The following is a 19,479-nucleotide window of genomic DNA, read 5'->3' as shown; positions in this document are numbered from 1 at the left end:
CGACTCTTTACAATCACAGTTAAATAACCCTTGCAGCGATGACCTTCATTGTTTGTGGCAGCACTTTAAGAATGCAGTACAGTACAATATTGAACATTTTGTTCCCCTTAGAAAGGCTCGTATTAATCGCCGCAATCCTTGGATAAGTCGCGAAATTATTCAAATGAAACGCAAAGTGAAGCGCTGTAGGAAGAAAAAAAAGAGCTTGTACGCAATAGCTCCAGGTTCTAAAAGAACTTGCACCTAAGTTAAAATTAGCAAAGTCCCGTTATTTTGACACGATGCTCCCCGAATTTATCAGAAGTTCTCCCCAAAAATGCAATTTTCTAGGTCGCAGGACTGACCACTTGACCAAAATTCGAGTTAATGCGTTGTAACCGACTCCACGATCATAGCGCCAGGTTTTAACTCGTATTTGAAAGCGTGTTCCTTATGGAACGGGCAACCATAGCTAGAATTCCAGTTGAAGATCATGGTGATGTACCAACTATCTCTGTGAATGATGTTGTGTCTATGCAGCGTAAATTTGAAGATAAAAAATCTGAGGGCCCCGATAGGCTTCCAATTGCCTTTCTGAAGCGTTTTACAGTACAGGTATCTCTTTTCCTAACGAGGATCTTTCAAGTTTCGTTACTTTCGGTTGATGTGCCGGAGGACTGGAGGGTAGCCCACGTTGTGCCAATTCTTAAAAAAGGGGACAAGCTAACTATTTCTAATTATCGAGCAATTTCAATCACTTCCTCTTGTTGCAAGTTGGTTGAACACATAGTTTCTGGTTATCTTAACTCCTATCTTGCTGAAAATAACATTTTATCACCTGTGCAACATGGCTTCCGGAAATAAATGTCCACTGTGACACAGTTAGTTACAACAATTCATGATTTTTATGTTGTGCTTGATAAATCGGGGCAGATTGATGTACTTATTTTAGATTTCCGCAAGGAATTTGACATGGTTCCCCACAGTAAGCTTATTTATAAACTGGAAAGTATTGGCGTCCCTACTTAATTACCTCGTTAATTGGATTAATGCTTATCTAAAACACAGGACACAGTACGTAGAGGATATAGGTTGTAAATCTGAAGTGCTTCGAGTTACGTCAGGTGTACCCAAAGGAAGCGTATTAGGTGCGCTGCTCTTTCTAATTTATAGCAATGATTTCCCGGCTGCTATTTCCGAAAATGTCTCTGTCAGTCTTTTTGCAGACGACTGCATTCTCTTTAAGAGCATAAACGAGCTTAATGATTATTACCTCTTACAAAACTCTCTATTAGCCATTCAATGCAATGATGCCTTAAACTTAACCTAGATAAAACTGTCATCTCGCCAATTTCGCGCAAGAAGCAGGTTTCTCCTTTCTCTTACAGCCTTCTAAATCATTCTATTATGGAGGTCACACATCATAAATACTTAGGGGGTTACAATAACAAACGATTTAACATGGTCTGCGCATATTGCAAACATTGGTTCCTCATCATTTTACAAGCTGTTTTTTCTGAGGCGGAAGCTTAGAGACGGTCCAAGTAAGCTTAAACGTCTTGCATACATGACATTTATTAGATCAAAATTAGACTATGCGTTGGTCTTACCCGTTCATAAATAATGACATTTACCAGCTTGAGATGGTGCAAAGGTAACGATTAGGTTTATTTATAACAAATGCAGAAGCCTTGATTAACCTACGACACTAATGAAAACAAATCACATCCCACTACTTCAAGTACGTAGGAAAATGTCCCATTTGTTGCTCATTCATAACCTTTCAGCACATAAACTAATCATTTCGCATCCCACAGTACTGAAACAGTTATCGTCTAGACGAACACACCACACAGGAAGACATTTACTGGAACCAATTTTTGCAAGAACTGAAACATTCAAACACAGTTTTTTTCCCGAGGACCGTTTCCGACTGGAACTGTCTCCCGGGGACCATTTTCTAGTCCCCTAATTTTGTTAAAGCTCTAGGAGAGCATTTGTTTGAGTGAATGATTGCTGTATATATGTGCGTATATGTGTATATATGTATAAATATATGTGTATATGTGTACGTGTATACATATTTTTCTGCTTGTTTATTAGCGGCAATCTCTTAAACTGCCGTTTCTTTTTTTGTGTGTGTGTCACAGTGCATTTTCATGCCTTGTATAGCCTCTCCTACATGGGCCAAAACTGTTGGCCTGCAGTCATCATCATCATCATCAGCCTATATTTATGTGTACTGCAGAACGAAGACCTCTACCTGCGATCTCCAATTACCCCTGTCTTGCACTAGGTGATTCCAACATGCGCCTGCAAATTTCCTAACTTCATCACTCCACCTAGTTTTCTGCCGTCCTCGACTGCGCTTCCCTTCTCTTGGTATCCATTCTGTAACTCTAATGGTCCACCGGTTATCCATCCTATGCATTACATGGCCTGCCCAGCTCCACTTTTTCCGCATCATGTCAACTAGAATATCGGCTATCCCTGTTTTTCCTGTGATCCACACCGCTCTCTTAACGTTAGGCCTAACATTTTTCGTTCCATCGCTCTTTGTGCGCTCCTTAACTTGTTCTCGAGCTTCTGTGTTAACCTCTAAGCTTCTGCCCCATATGATAGCACCGGTAGAATGCAATGATTGTACACTTTTTTTTTCAACGACAGTGGTAATCTCCCAGTCAGGCTTTTGGTAATGCCTGCAGTATGCTCTCCAGCCCAATTTTACTTTTCTGTAAATTTGTCTCATGACCAGGGTCCCCTGTGAGTAATTGGCCTAGATAAACGTACTCCTTTGCAGACTCTAGAGGCTGACTGGCGATCCAGAATTCTTGTTCACTTGCCAGGCTATTGAACATTATCTTTGTCTTTTGCATATTCATCTTCAACCCAATTCTTAAACTTTCTCGATTAAGGTCCTCAATCATTTGTTGTAATTCGTCTCCATTGTTGCTGAATAGGACAATGTCATCTGCAAACCGAAGGTTGCTGAGATATTCGCCGTTGATTCTAACTCCTAAGCCTTCCCAGTTTAAGAGCTTGAATACTTCTTCTAAGCATGAAGTGAATGGTATTGGAGAGATTGTGTCTCCTTGCCTGACCCCTTTCTTGATAGGTAACTTTCTACTTTTCTTGTGGAGAACCAAGGCTGCTGTGGAATCCTTGTAGCTATTTGCCAATATATTTACGTATGCATCCTGTACTCCTTGGTTACGTAAGGCCTCTAAGACTGCTGGTATCTCTACTGAATCAAATGCTTTTTTATAATCTATGAAAGCCATATAGAAAGGTTGATTGTACTCCGCAGATTTCTCGATTACCTGATTGATGACATGGATATCATCCATCGTAGAATATCCCTTCCTGAAGCCAGCCTGTTCACTTGGTTGGCTGAAGTCAAGTATTGCCCTGATTCTATTTGAAATAACCTTGGTGAATATTTTATAGAATACTGAGTGCAAGCTAATGGGTCTATAATTCTTCAATTCTTTAACGTCTCCCTTCATATGGATGAGTATAATGTTTGGTGTTCTTCCAGCTTTTTGGTGCACTTGAAGTCGTGAGGCATTGCGTATAAAGGGCCGCAAGCTTTTCAAGCATGTGTCCTCCATCTTTGACTAAATCGACTGTTATTCCATCTTCTCCAGCAGCTTTTCCCCTGGTCATGTCTTTCAAGGCCCTTCTAACTTCATCGCTAGTTGTAGAAGGAGCCTCTTTATCCGGTTCATTATTATTTCGAGTTAAAGTAGCTTGGCTGTTTTGGGCACTGTACAGCTCAGTATAGAATTCTTCCGCTGCTTTTACTATGTCATCGAAATTGCTTATGATATTACCATGCTTATCTTTCAGTGCATACATCTTTCCTTGTCCTATGCCAAGCTTTCTTCTTACTGATTTATAGCTGCGTCCATATTTTACGGCTTCCTCAATCTTTCCCACGTTGTAATTTCGAATATCCCTTACTTTCTTCTTGTTGATGAGTTTCGACAGTTCAGCGAATGATATCTGACCTCTCGAGTTTCACACTTTCACGTCTGGCCATTTCTTTATTCGGTCCTATGTTCCTTGGGAGCGCTTACCTACTGGTTGCCTTTGTGCCTTAACCCCCACTTCAATTGCTGCTTCTCAGATCAACCTAGTTACGGTTTCATTCATTACCTCTATGTTATCTTTATCTTCCTGTTCTAAAGCTGCATATTTGTTTGCGAGCACCAGTGTGAATTGGTCTGCTTTTACGCTTACTGCGTCTAGGTTGGCCTGCTTTTTCATGACTAACTTTATTCGTTCTCTCTTCAAATTGAGAGAAATTCTAGACCTCTCTAACCTATGGTCACTGCACTTTACACTACCTAACACTTCTACATCCTGCACTATGCTGGGATCAGCAGAGTGTATGAAATCCATTTCATTCCTTGTTTTTCCATTCGGGCTTTTCCAGGACGACTTCCTGCTGCTGCGCTTCCTGGAGAAGGTATTCATTATTCGCAGCCTATTCCTTTCCCCAAATTCTACCAACATCTCTCCTGTAGTGTTCCTAGAATCAATGCCGTAGTTACCAATTGCCTGCTCGCCAGCCTCCTTTTTCCCCACTTTTGCATTGAAGTCGTCCATGACTACAGTATACTGAGTTTGCACCTTTCTCATTGCTAATTCAACATCTTCATAAAACTGTTCTATTTCTTCATCATCGTGACTGGAGGTTGGGGCGTAGGCTTGTACAACCTTCATTCTATACCTCCTATTCAGCTTTATTACGACGACGGCTACCCTCTCAATAATGCTGTAGAATTCATCAATGTTGCCCGCTATGTCCTTATGGACTATAAATCTTACTCCGAATTCTCTCCTATCTGGAAGACCTCTGTAGCAGAGGACGTGGCCTTTAGTGAGCACTGTATAAGCCTCACCAGTTCTTCTCACCTCACGAAGGCCAATAATATCCCAGGCAATACCTGATAATTCTTCAAATAGCCCTGCTGAACTAGCCTCACTCGATAGGGTGCGCGTGTTCAACGTTGCCAGGTTCAGTTTCCGTTGGCGCCTGTCCGGACGCAGAGATTCTTAGCACCCTCCGCCGCAGCAGCCCCCTCCCCCCTCCCCCCCCCTGCTACGCGGCGGAGGGCCTGCAGTATTCTCAAATAAATAAATAAATAAATAAATAAATAAATAAATAAATAAATAAATAAATAAATAAATAAATAAATAAATAAATAAATAAATAAATAAATAAATAAATAACTTGTAAAGGGGTGTACTGAACAATTCAGGTGGTAGCGTCTGTTCGTAACCGAGAAGGCTGGTGACGCAGAGCAGGAACAGCTGGTTGCCCGAACGGCTCACACTCGTGCTAAGCACTGGCGATCCGGCTGGCCCACTGGCTGCACTGGAGGCATTAAACAGTCGATCTGGCTGCCCTTGTCCTTGTGCTCTTCTTCTTCATTACAAAATAAATATATGAGTAGAATAAAGGCGGTGTCGGTGATGCCTTTAAGAATGTGCCTGACTTTATCAGCTTCAGGCATCTTCTCGTCGACCCGCCGACAGAGTGCTAATACATCTTGAATGTACGCAACGTACGGTTCAGTAGATGTTTGGATGTCCCTTGCGAAATTCCGTGATGTGCTCGTGATGTACCCCGCACCTTCATCAAGATGTTACGGGGAGCTTTACGGAAAAGGGGGTTTATTTACACTGTATATACAAGGAGACTAAAATTAGGGTAGCAACAACAGATGGCGGACCATAGATCTCACTGCTTCCTCTTCTTGCCCGCTCTACACTTCAGCGTCTTTTTCTACATGCCCGCAGGACCACTGGCTCATAACAATATTTATTAGCCTCAGAAGATTTAAGATGAAAAGTATGCGCTGTCTGTGTTATGTTTCATGACATCTGTTTGTGGCTGCCATTTACAAAATTCTGAGGTATAATTTTGTCAAGGATGTAAGACCTGGTATGAGCAACTTTAGTGATATAATAGTGTGGCAATATAACCCGCATATACTGCATGTCGTACCAGGCCCGAAACTAGTAGGGGTGAGGAAATTGAGTAATTGGCAGGCGCAAGTTGGAATCCGCTAGCGCAATACAGGGGTAATTGTATAGATCCCAGCGAGAGGCCTTGGTTCTGCGGTGGGCATAAAAATAGTCTGATGATGATGAAAGCATGTCAGATAGCATGGCATGACATATAGTATCATCATCAGCCTATATTTTATGTCTACTGCATGACGAAGGCCTCTCCTTGCGATCTCCACTTACCCTTGTTTTGCGCTAGCTGATTCCAACTTGCGCCTGCAAATTTCCTAACTTCATCACAAACTGTCAAGCGAGAAACCATTTTCTCGGGCGAGAATTTTAACTTTCACTTTTTAACTTTTTCGCCGAGGCGAGAATTTTAACTTTCAGAGCATGCAAGAAATAGTGCTAGCAAGAAAATATATGTACTAACCCTGAATTCAAGACTTTAATGGCTTACCGTTCATGTCGGTGAAGGCATGAAATAATGAAGACACATTTGAGCTTTCCAAATTCTAAGCCTACAAGATGTTTGAATTTTTAGCTGTCGAGAAAAAGAATACATCACGATAGTAAACGGGGACTGCTATGTATTCTAGAGCGCCACTATTGTAATTAGCGTCGATCACTTGGTCGAACGTTTTTAGCTCTGTGAGTCTGATTTATCGGGGCAGTATTAAAATAGCGCTCTCATGTTGTGTTGTCGCATAGTTCCTAGTTTTTCTCTAATCGCATTTTCCATCAGGGCCGTTTGTTGAATGTGGCGTCCATTATTAATTCGAAAGAAAACTTACTCTTTTTATTTATATTCTTTATGTCCTCGATATTAGTTTGAGAATTCGGTGCCGAACAATACGCCTTACATGCGAAGCGCTTGATTCCATGCCGCTAACATACGCCAAAAGCAAAGGCGCTAGACTCTCCGAAGTGATCTTTTCTGAGCATAGAACCATACTTTTCTTTATGCAGCACGGTTTTAGAAAAGTGTGTTGCACAGTCACGGTGTTAGTAACGGTTGTGCATTGTTATGCAAGTTACCGGGATAAACGAGGACATGTTGATTCCAACTGCCTGGATTCCAGCAGAGCGTTCGACCTTTTTTTTTTTTCAGATGCTAAGCTTATTCACAAACTTCAATATATAGGTATTCGCACATTCATATTAATTTGTTTTTTCACAATAACTAACCGCACGGAGTTTGTCATTATTGACGGTTTTGCTTCTAACCCAGTCAAGCGTCAATGAAGAATGGGTTCTCGGGTCCTTGTCATTTTTATTTAATATTTGGGCATTGTTGACGTAGGTAAAGAACCGGTTCAAGTCAAGCCGATCGAAGCTGATTGCATGCATTTCACGGAAGTCGCTTTTACAAGTTTTACACAGCTGAAACAAAAGTCAGAAATCATGGATGAGTGGCGAATGCTTAAGAATAAGAAATATAGCAAGATTGTTTAAAAGGTTTCTTAAAGCCAGATCATTGGACCATTGGACCAGAGCTACAGAAGCAAAGAAAACACATTTGTTGAAAAATGAGAAACGATGCTTTCTGCTTGACCAGTTCAATGGCCATCACAGTAAAAGCAATAGGCATGTGTGGAATGAATCCCTTACCACATGCATGGTGGATACACATAAAACTTCTCCTAATGGAATCGAAAAGATAAGCCTATATATTTACCCCGAATATACGTCCTCCCTAGCATTCAAATGCATAACGACTTTAGAATTGGAAATATTTCTATATTTATTTTTGCTTTAAAAATACATGGCGGCAGCTCGTCACACGAGGTGATAAAAGTTAACAAGTTATTTTCACAATTTCTACACGCCAAATCAGCGCACACAAATAGCAGGGGTCTTGTTTACTGCTTATCTGCCTACTGTGAAGTTTTCATCGCAAAATACATTTCGGTAGGTTATACTGTGACGCAAGTATTAATTAATTACTGTATCATACAACAAGCTGTTATGGGCTGTTTTCTGGAAAAGAGCAAACATTTGTTTCTTCAACGTAATGTGTAACGCAAGCGTAAGGCGGCAGGTGTTATGCGAACGTGGTAGCCGTGTCGACGGCTGAGGGTACTAGCCGCAATTCACTCGCGCGCATTCATTTACCGCGCCAGATCCCGACCGCGGGCGACAAAGAGGCCGCCGAGGCGTGGCTGGGAGACCCCCTGCTGCACGAGGTGCTGCACAGCCGCGCGCTGACCGAGCGCACGCGGGTCCTCGAGTGGGACGAGTACGCGGCCAAGGCACTGCCCGAGGACTCGCGCATACGCCGCGGAAGCCCGGGCCTGCTCCTCGTCGGGGGCATTGACCCGTGCCTGCCCCACCAGGTCTCCACGGGTACGCGACACGCATGCCACCATTTACTTCAAGGGCGTGTGCTGGGGCATTACAAAAATGAGGAAGTAGCAAAACCAAACAACAGCGAACGTACGCTACCTTTCTTAACGACAATAAATCTGGGGCAGTAAGCAAACAAAAGCCAACGATCTCTGCCTTCGAGCACAGTAACCCAATGTTCTAACCACTAGGCCACGAAGGGTTTGTTTTGGAGGGGGGGAGGAGGGCGGCTAACATGTCTTTCACTGTGACTAGGCCACGATCGCACGCATACTCCTCTCGCAAGCCGACTAGCTGTTTGAGACGTTTTTCGCGTGCGTCAAATGGCGATGTCTCGTGTTCTTTCGTGATGACGTACCGCTAGCGCTGTGAAAGGCTGTTGGACTACACCGTCTACGCAGCTAACGCTGTGTAGAAACTGCGACATTGTACCGCCTAATAGTAAGATGAACCAGTAAATAAGCACATGCTTAACAAGAGTTGCCAGAATACGCGGGAATGCAACGTCAAACATGGCATTCAGTTTGTGCCGTGCGAACAAAATGTTGTGTATTCTATTCCGTTTTCCGGCGGCTTTCAATACATACGGCCAGAATAGACGACGCTTGAATATAAGGCTAAAAGACGCTGCACACGCTAGCACAACGCGAAAGACGAAGCACGTAACTGACACACTAATACAACGCGCAAGACAAAGCACGTAACTGAATCGTCACCGAGTCAAATCAGCGCGTACAGCGCGTCGTAATTGCAGCCTCCGCGATCAACTTCAGAAACATTTTCAGAGCTAATTGCGGAGGCCATGCTCCGCTGTGCTGAGTACGGTGAACGCCACTACCAACGCCACCTAGCAACGCCACCTAGGTGGCGTTGGTAGTGCTTCTTGATGCCAGCGTCCCTTCGAATGCTGGCATCGAGGCGTCGTAGTGGTGAGACCACCGAAGCGTTCACTGTCGGTGCGCGTTAGTGTCATAATGCAGTACTTCTCTTTTCTGCTCGTAGGCGGCGGCACCGCCCCGAACAAGAGCGCGGGTACACGGAGGAGTGTTAGATATATAAGGCGCGTCTGTGTAGCTCTCTGCAAATGCGTTTGTGGCGCAATGGGTTAAACGCTCGGCGATCTATCGTCGCGGACCGAGAGGTCGTGGGTTCGACTCTCAAATTTTGCATGTTTGTGGAACTTTTTCTTCTGGTTTCTTTCTTTGTATTATGTTCTATGACGTATTTCCGTGACGGAAATACGTCAGTGAAGTCTTGTCATAGTTTACGGCAGGGCTCTGCGCATTCGCGCCTTTCCACGCATTGTCATGATTGCAGGTTTCATGCTGTCTTCGATAGCGCTTTTCTGCTGTTCAAACTCCGCGAAAAGCTGTCCCGTGAAATAATGGAGGCTTACCATGTAAGAGAGACGGGTTTGTGTTAGTCAGTCATCCATATCGCTGCAAAAAAGCGAAGTTTCCTTATAAGATAATGAGTGTGGTAACCAATGTGCCTGGTGCTTAGCAATATTGCTTTTCATTTTTGGTTTTCCAAACTTTTTTTTTTTCATCTTGCCTTCTTTTATGTACGTGGAACCTTCGTAAGTTGCGGATATTTAACATGAAGATTGTGTTTTGGATAGTTATCTTTGATTGTGCCGACGGGCTGGGTAAAGATCATGTGATTGTTATGCTTTATATATTAGATGCTTGGTTGAAATAAGCTTCAGTTGATAGCGCCGTGTTGGTGTTCCAAGCTTACACTAAGTCCGAGTCTAGTCACGATGTCGCAACCATGAAGCTATACCAACTCACCCGATTTCGTATCTAAATTAGATTGAACAAATGTGATCAAATTTCACCTAGCCACAGGATCAATCGCTGAAAAACGGTGTAGTAGGATGGGCTGGAGTTATCATACTCAACGCAAATAATGTTGAGTGGTGGTGCCTACAGATGGCGTCTTTTTGCGAGAGTGCTGGAAACACATGATAATATATATATATATATATATATATATATATATATATATATATATATATATATATATATATATATATATGCGAATGTTTTCTTGAAGTCAGGGGTACAATCAGGACTGGATGGCAGCCAAAGGTCAGGGGTGCCTCGCATTGGGCGCTCACGGGAAGACTACATATGAAGCTGTGCAGGGTGATATGGGCTGGACAAGCTTTGAGGTGAGGGAAGCTCAGAGTAAAATAGATTATGAAGAACGACTGAGGAATATGGATGAATGTAAATAGGCTAAGAGAGTGTTAAGATATTTGCACATGAAAAACATTGATTCACAGTGGAGAAAGAAAAGTTGTCGCAGTTTCACCTGAAAGGCGAAGCATCAATTGCGATAGCAAATATGAAGAGAGCTATACGGAGTAATGATAGCAGCTTTATCAGCTGTATAAACTTGGACATGCAGCAGCACCGGCAAACACGCAGAACTGTTGTCGACGCCGCCGGCGTTTTGCCCTCGTTCGCTCAAAATGCGTGCGGCGTTGGTGACTGTTGCCGGAGCCTCTGATATAAATAGGCACTTGGTGCCGCAGCTAAGCGTCGCCTCTCTTCCCTGCCCGTCCCCCCCCCCTCCCCCACAGCCTTTCGCGCGTCGGAAGAAGGTACGTTTACTCTACATATATGGTGATTGTAGAGGAGGAAAGAGACGCCTACTTCTGCAGCCCTTAAGGGAGCTTGCAGAAGATAGCGCCAACCTTTCCCTTTCCCTCAAGAACCACTTATCATCATCATCCTTAAGGGAGCACAGCGCAGAACGCGCGTTTGTTCTCCGCCGTGCGTTCACTCCCCGTGAAAGCGCGCGTCCCTCGCGCCCTTTCACTCGCACATACAGCGTTCGGCGGCGCGCGGCGACGATTTCATCTCCATTGACGTCATACGGAACCTCACGGCGACGGCGACGGCGACGCCGACGGCAGAAATCTGCCTTTGAGTGTCTATAATTGCTATCGCAATAAAAAAAACTAGGAAGCTTACCAGCAAGTACGCGATCGGCATACTGAGTAACATGGCAACAAAGAACGTCAAGCGCAAAGTAAAAGAGGCTGAGACAATCTCATGGGTAGCAGCAATGGAAAACAAACCTTCTATGAGTAACTACTTAAGAGGAAAAAACGAAATCAGGAAAGAAACAATTTACGATAACTCAAAGGGAAGCCCTTTACTTTTCGAAGCGAGATCATAACGCCGCAGAACGCGCTCTTATAAAGTGAGGTACAATAAGAAGGACGAAACACGTTCTTGCTGCGGTAAAGCTATAGGAAACGATGGATTATGTTGTATTGACTGTGACGCTATCTGCCCAGCTGTCGATTTAGGTACCTGTGGCCTCCTTGAAGCCCTAAGGCTGAGCGAGAGCAGGGGGAAAGTAAAGAAGTCCACAATTGAGATTAGAACTAACCCCTCCCCTTGGGTTGGACAAGCTTCGCGTGCACCCTTGTTCCCGGTAGGAGAAGGGTGCTAAATAATTTTTGACGACAGGTAGGACATAAGCAATATAATTACAAGAGCTTGGTGACGCAACCCTCCCCCCCCCCCCCCCCCCCCCCCGTTCCAAAGGGGACCAGCATCCATCCATCCATCCATCCATCCGTCCGTCCGGTAGTCGGTCCGTCCGTCCGTCCGTTCGTCCATCCATCCATCCATCCATCCATCCGTCCATCCATCCATTAGGGTGCTTCGATAGTACCTCGTCACCATAACCTCGTCCATCCGTTTATGGTGCATCCAGACGAAGGACAGAATCCGGATGTTTAGCGGACGCGGACGACTATGCCACGGACCGTCCGGCTGCAAGCGCATCCACACGGCGGACGAGGCCCTTGCAGACGACAGCGCAACCGAGCCGGAATACTCTCGACCGCAGCCTCTGCGCTGGCGAGCAGCAGACTGGGCCGGTATTTTGTAGCGATGACTTTAAAGTAATAATGCCTCTTCGCGCTTATCGCGCTTTGTCAGTGGTCAGAGCGATGGTCCGCTCGCGTTATCAACGTTGATATCGTGAGCGGACCATCGCTCTGACCACTGACAAAGCGCGATAAGCGCGAAAAGGCATTATTACTGTAAAGGCATCGCTACAAAATAGCGGCCCTGGTTTAGAGTTCCTTCCTACAAAATGGAGGCCAGCAAAAGCGACGTGTGGCCGCGATGGCTGTTGTTCTGTCACAGATTAACGAGGACTTTGATTTGTTTCCACGAAAACGGCGTTGTTGGCGGAAAGTGTGGATGGGAAGAAAAGAAGTGGGGGTCCAAAACCTGCTCTACGAAGAGCTCCTGAAAATTGACCTCGACGAATACCGGAGGCTGCTTCGTGTAAGCAGAGAGCAGTTTCTGCAACTGCTGTCGCGCGTGGGGCCCCGCGCGCATACGAAGGGAGGATACCGTTGTGCGCCGTTCTATATCGGCGGAAACACGCTTGCAGTTCACACTGCGGTACCTTGCTTCAGGTAAGTGTCACACGTTTCCAAGTTATTACGGAGAGCGCCGTGGTAAATGTATATCGGTTGAAAACTGAGCTTGGTGCTGATCGAAGGCCGCTACACAAGTGTCTTCAAGCGCGCTCGTGTGGTAGCGTACAAGCTCAATCGCGCCCGAAATATCCAATGCAGATCCAGAGGGTTCGCGTGGAAGGGGTATCACGAGTGCACACAAGTTTTGTATGGCCGTGCTGTCGGCACCGACTTTCTGCATAAACAGGCATGAGATAATATTGATCTGTTTACACTTAACTGCACGACTGAGTGTGATTGGGTTTCGCTGATACTGTATTGATTTACTGCTCTGAAACAACCAGATATCAGATGTATTTGTACACGTCCTACTTTTTTTGTAGTCTGCTAGCGAGCAGTTGACTGAGATTTCTTTTTTTTGCATTGCAGGAGAGAGTCACTATTCCCTGATTGTGAGGGTGTCCGCATAATCTGCACGGCTGACGTGCCACAAAGTGGGAAACTCTTCCACGATGCGAATGAAATAAAAGGCGGCGTCATCGCACAAATTCACTGTTCATAGAATTGAACGAAACCAGGAGCTATGAAGCACTGAAACCAGGCGCCAGCAAACAAAGTACTGATGCTGACTGCAATACGGCTGTCTTTGAGCAGGAGAGAAGTGTACTGGTTGCCAGACACTGCGTGTTTATAAGTCAAAGCTGCGGCTTTACCCCGCCAGAATCCGGATGTGAAAAACGGCTTGGCATTATCCGTCCGCGCGGCTCACGGACGAGGCAAATCTCTGATGTGAGGTCATGTGACGCGCCGTCCGGCCCTGCAAATCCGGATTCGGTCCTTCGTCTGGATGCACCATTAGGGTGGTGACACGGCAGGTGTTTCCGCCATTGTGGTACAAGCGCCACATAGCGCACTGTTGGGGTCCACCGCAGGCGGTTGGAAGTCGCATTCATGGAGCGCTCAAATGGCACCATTTTTGCTCATGTGTTCAACATCCGCACTGTATGCTCATTTAGGGCTACTTAACAGTCAGTCAAGATGTCACGCAACATGCTGGACAGGAAAACATGCACACGCATGGCATAAGCTTTCACCTAGCCAATTCTGTCTTGAGCAGCTACTATCACGCAAAAATGACGACTGCGTTGTAGAGAAGCAGCGATTACGCTATGCAAAACGCACGCTTTTAGGTAACAGTTATTACGAGCTAGCTTGTTGCTGTACGTTCGGTGTCCCTGTCTAAATGCATGAGAAATTGGAAATCGTCCTGCTTGGTAACTACTCAAAGAAATCGGAAGAAACATCTTGCCTTTATTAGCCCAAAAGAAAATCCGGCGACTTGTCTCAAAACTACTGATCTACAACTTGATTTTGGAAAAACACAGAAAACCACAATGCAGCACCGGCCAGGGCTCATAGGTTTAGTCAAACCTGCTAAAGTCGGCCCAAAGTCCACTGCCATGACATACCTGAGCTTTGGAGATTCACAATAGCCTAACGTTGACCGACATTCGGCCGCCGATGCTGGATAACCTATGCTTATGTATGCTGACGTGCGTCTAAACCGAGACTGCCCATCTACGCATAGAGTTTCGCACTATATTACCTGTATTACCTAGAGGGAAATCTGGCGCTGCTGCGCTGTGGTATGCATGGGGATGCCAGTATATTGTGACTTGGGATTGACATCGTTCTTGTAGAGCCAGAACGCCTTGAAGACGACACGCCTGCCTAGCCCCGTTCCGTTTGTCACAATGATTCACTTCCTGCTGAAACAGCACGCGAAAAGCTGTTTTAGCTTTATTATTACACAAGAACATGTTTTGTTTAAATTTGAGGACTTATTATTGTGTAGTGGGGATGAAGCAACGGACGCAGCAGTGGGACTCTATCTTTGATGGAGGTGCGAGCGTAGATCGCGAGCTGCTGACGCCAGCTGAGACTGTCTTTGTGCCCGTCGTGCAATACTTCCGCCTGCCGTCCGGCGTTAATAAACCCCCTTCCAAAGTGGTGGAGGTGCTGGGTCTGCAAACCTGGAACTCCGAAGTCGGACGCTACCACCTGCCCCGACAATGTCTGACGAAATCACCCAACAAGCCACCGCCTAATCTCCGCAGGTCATCGTAACCTGCGCGCTGCGCCTGCGTGACCCTCCCTTCCTTAGTGGAACAGATGACCACGATGTGGAAGATTGGCTGGCCACATTCGAAAAGGTGAGCGGCAACAATAAGTGGGACGACCCATCGAAACTGCTTGATGTGTCGTTCTACCTCAAAGACGTCGCAATCCTGTGGTATCACAACCATGAGTCCGACTTGGCCACATGGAGTGAGTTCAAGAAACGCTTCGCAGACGTGTTCGACCGCCCCGCCATGCGCAAGTTCCGCGCCGAACAGCGCCTCCGCGGACGTGCGCAGCAGCAAGGCGAAAATTTCACCAGTTACATAGACGACGTCATCGACCTGTGCAAGCGCCTGAATCCGTCTATGCCCGAGCAGGAGAAGATAAAGCACGTCTTGAAAGGCATTGACGACGACGCCTTTCAAATGCTGCTGGCCAAGAACCCACGTACGGTAGCTGAGCTTACGACCTTGTGCCACAGCTTTGACGAGCTCCGTAGGCAATGCGTCTTAGTGCGGCGGCCGACAACACCAGACGATTCCCTCGCCGCTTTAACCATCGGAGGTGATCACGAGACGCTACTCTCGCAAATCAAAGAGTATGTGCGTGAGGAAGTGGCACGGCAGATCTCGTGTTTATCGTATCTGCCGACCCCAGAAGTGCCTACGCACAATCTCGCGCCGTCTCTCAGACTAGCCATACAGGAGCAGGTCTCCGAGGTGCTGCCGTCCGCCTGTCAGCCGCCACCTGTTGCCGCACCACTCACTTATGCGGCTGCAATGCCTCCGCGTCGACCGCCAGCGTTGGCCCCTCAACCTCTCCGACAGCCACCGGCGCCATTCCCTGATGCACAGCAGCACATCGTCAACCCGTGGCGCACTACTGACAACCGACCGATATGCTACTTTTGCGGAATTCCCGGTCACGTCGCACGCTTCTGTCGTAGGCGCTTCGCGGCTGCCTCGGGTGCACCAAGATACCGCGACTGTTCATTCCGCCCCCGGTACTACACTCCACAAGACGCGCCACCTGAGGTATATGCACGACACCCCCAGCCTGACTCCGACTTTCAACCCTTTGCTTCCCGTCGCTCACCCTCGCCACGCCGCCGGTCCTTGTCACCTATGCGTCGCCGACCCACCGCCGAGACCAAAAACTGACCGCCGGAGCTCCTGAGGCACGAGCTGCGTCGTCGTCGGCCTGTGGAAGTCCTGGCTTGTCCCCAGCCAACGTTGTCGAAGTTTTTGTTGAAGGTATACGAACTCTTGCGCTCGTTGATACCGGTGCCACTATATCTGTCATTAGTCAGAAACTTTGCCGCTCACTTCGTAAAGTCACAACGCCACCTACAGCGTTTTCCCTCAGTACTGCAAACGCACAGCGAATCCATCCGATTGCAGCATGCACGGCTAAGGTCGTCATTGGCGACGTACTGTACAACATTGACTTTATCGTGCTGACTTCGTGTTCTCATGATGTGATCCTTGGGTGGTATTTCTTGTCGCGCCATCCCGCCGTTATAGACTGCGCTCAAGCTCAGGTTGAACTTTCTGTATTTGGCGATGTACCTTCTGTCCATATGCCCGTGTCTGGTGTTGACAAGCTTGTCGTGGCTTCTGACACTGACCTGCCCCCTCTCAGTGCCGTCATTGTTCCTGTTTACTGTGCTGCACTTACTGAAACTACAGTTCTGTTCACGTCGTCTGACGTATTCACTCGCCGCCACCATGCGTCGCTTGCCATTTGCCATCCTAGCACTTCACCAGGATGCCTCCAGAATACTTATTTCGAACGCTACCTCATGCGCTGTCACGTTGCGCCGTAATGAGACACTTGGCTACGTTCAGTCAGTCGACGATGATATTATCGTGCCTGTTGATTCCTACGAGCCCAATCCGAACCCTGAGCTGAACGCGCTGACACCTCACCTTGCATCCGATGACGTCTCCTCTGACGTATTTTCCCTTGCCATCGACAGTAACGTCGCTCCGGATCAACGTGCCCAGCTTGTTTCGCTTCTCAACCAGTTTAGAAACTCTTTTGACTTCCCTGAAGCATCATTAGGTCGAACGACCACCGTTGTTCACACAATTGACACTGGAGCCAACACCCCTTTGCGCCAGCGCCCTTACCGAGTATCACCAGCGAAGCGTCGTATAATTACGGAACAAGTTAACGACATGCTTCAGCATGGAGTCATGAAGCCTTCCTGTAGTCCTTGGTCATCCCCTGTTGTGCTGGTCAAGAAGACAGACAGTTCCATTAGGTTTTGTGTGGACTACCGGCGTCTCAACAAAATTACTAGAAAATATGTTTACCCTCTTCCTCGCATAGACGACGCCCTCGATTGTCTACAAGGCGCCGAATTCTTCTCATCGCTCGACTTGCGTTCTGGTTATTGGCAAGTCCCGATGGCCGGGTGTGACCGCCCAAAGACTGCATTCGTCACACCAGATGGCCTGTACGAATTCACAGTCATGCCATTAGGACTTTGCAATGCGCCTGCAACATTCGAGTGAGTGATGGACAGCATTTTAGGCGGTCTAAAATGGCAGGTCTATCTCTGCTATCTAGATGACGTCTCGTGTTCGCCCCCGATTTCGCTACACATCTCGCCCGTCTGCGCACGATTCTCCAATGCCTTACCAACGCAAGCCTTCAACTCAACCTGAAGAAGTGTCACTTCGGGGCTCGCCAGCTTACCATACTGGGTGATGTAGTGTCAAAACACGGTATTCTTCCTGATCTTGACAAACTTCGCGTCGTTGCGATGTTTCCTAAGCCGACTACACTAAAATAACTGCGCAGCTTTGTGGGCTTATGCTCGTATTTTCGTCGCTTTGTCTGGAACTTTGCCTCCATCATGGCACCGCTTACGAAGCTACTTGCTCGCCCTGGTGACCTATCAAATTGGACTCAAGCCTGCGACGACGCCTTCACTATATTACGGCATCTGCTTACCTCACCACCTATTCTACGCCACTACGACCCGACTACGCCAACTGAAGTACACACGGACGCCAGCGGTGTCGGTCTTGGTGCAGTACTCGAGCAACGCAAACCAGGATTTTCCGAGTATGTTGTAGCTTATGCTGGCCGTGCTCTCACCAAGGCGGAATCCAACTACTCAGTAACCGAAAAAGAGTGTCTGGCGATTGTGTGGGCAATGAGCAAGTTTCGCCCATACTTATACGGCCACACTTTCGACGTGGTGACTGACCGTCATGCTTTCTGTTGGTTGGCTTCCCTGAAGGACCCTTCTGGTCGCCTCGGACGTTGGGCTCTTCGCCTCCAAGAATTTTACATTCGCGTGGTGTACCGATCGGGGCGAAAGCACTCTGACGCTGATGCGATCTCCCGATCTCCCGTGAAATCGGCTGAAGAGCCGCATTCAACTGGTGCCTTTCCCTTGGCTGCTCTGACCGCCACAGACATGACATCTGAACAGCGAAAAGACCCTTGGATCGCCTCTCTCCTGGATGTTCTTTCCGCACCGCCAACTTCTGCACACCCACGTGCACTTCGCCGCCAAGCCACGCATCTCGCGATACCGGACGAACTATTATATCATCGCAACTATCGACCGGATGGCCGTAAATGGCTGCTTGTCATCCCTAGCCACATGCGGTCCGATGTCTGCGCATACTTTCATGCTGACCCCCAACATGCTCACGCTGGTGCGCTGAAAACGTATGAGCGGCTCCGCCAACGTTATTACTGGCGTGGACTGTATACCTATGTCCGAAAATACATTCGGTCTTGCTAATTGTATCAACAACGGAAACCATTTCCCCATTCGCCCGGACTCCTGCAGCCTTTACCGTGTCCTGCACGACCCTTCGACCGTGTCGGAATCGATCTTTATAGCCCACTTCCGTGCTCTGCCGCTGGAAACAGATGGGTCATCGCCGCAGTGGACCACCTAACGAGGTATGCGGAAAAAGCCGCGCGTCCTTCGGCTGGTGCTCGTGATGTTGCGAACTTCATCTTACATCATTTCGTCCTCCGCCATGGTGCACCACGCGAGCTACTGAGCGACAGAAGGCATGTGTTTTTATCTGATGTCCTACAGAAGCTCCTTCTTTCATGCCGTACAGTTCACCGCACGTCTACAGCCTACCACCCACAGACCAACGGACGAACAGAGCGCTTCACCCGAACACTGGGAGACATGCTGCCCATGTACATTGCTTCTGACCACTCTAACTGGGATGTCGTTCTTCCGTTCGTCACTTACGCCTATAATACCGCGACACAGTCGACCACCGGCTTTTCCCCATTCTTTCTTTTATATGGCCGAGAACCATGCACCTCTCTCGACACCAGTTTGCCGTATCGTCCGGACGTCTCCGAATTCAGCCCAGTTTCTGAAATGGCTCAATATGCTGAAGAGTGTCGTCAGCTGGCCCGTTCATTTACTTCAGACAACCAAGCCGTTCAGAAAGATCGCCATGACCGCAATATGACTGAACAAGCTTTCGCCGTCGGCTCCCTCGTATGGCTCCGCATACCGTTTGATTACCCTGGCCTGACTCCTAAGTTTGCCCCCAAGTACCAAG

General features: G+C 47.2%; 1 protein-coding gene across 1 annotated transcript in view; it reads left to right on the top strand.

Moving 5' to 3' along the window:
- LOC119432360 (kelch-like protein 17) overlaps positions 1 to 19,479 on the top strand; it is a 91,221-nt gene that overhangs the window by 59,749 nt on the left and 11,993 nt on the right. The window contains exon 8 of the mRNA XM_037699528.2: positions 8,121 to 8,343. Within this exon, the coding sequence (XP_037555456.2) occupies positions 8,121 to 8,343 (223 nt within the window). The remainder of the gene's footprint in view (positions 1 to 8,120; positions 8,344 to 19,479) is intronic.

Source organism: Dermacentor silvarum, chromosome 11, assembly GCF_013339745.2.
Source record: "Dermacentor silvarum isolate Dsil-2018 chromosome 11, BIME_Dsil_1.4, whole genome shotgun sequence".
NCBI lineage: Eukaryota > Metazoa > Arthropoda > Arachnida > Ixodida > Ixodidae > Dermacentor > Dermacentor silvarum.
The sequence above is the reverse complement of the archived record's forward strand: the minus strand, read 5'-3'. Positions and strand labels throughout refer to the sequence as shown.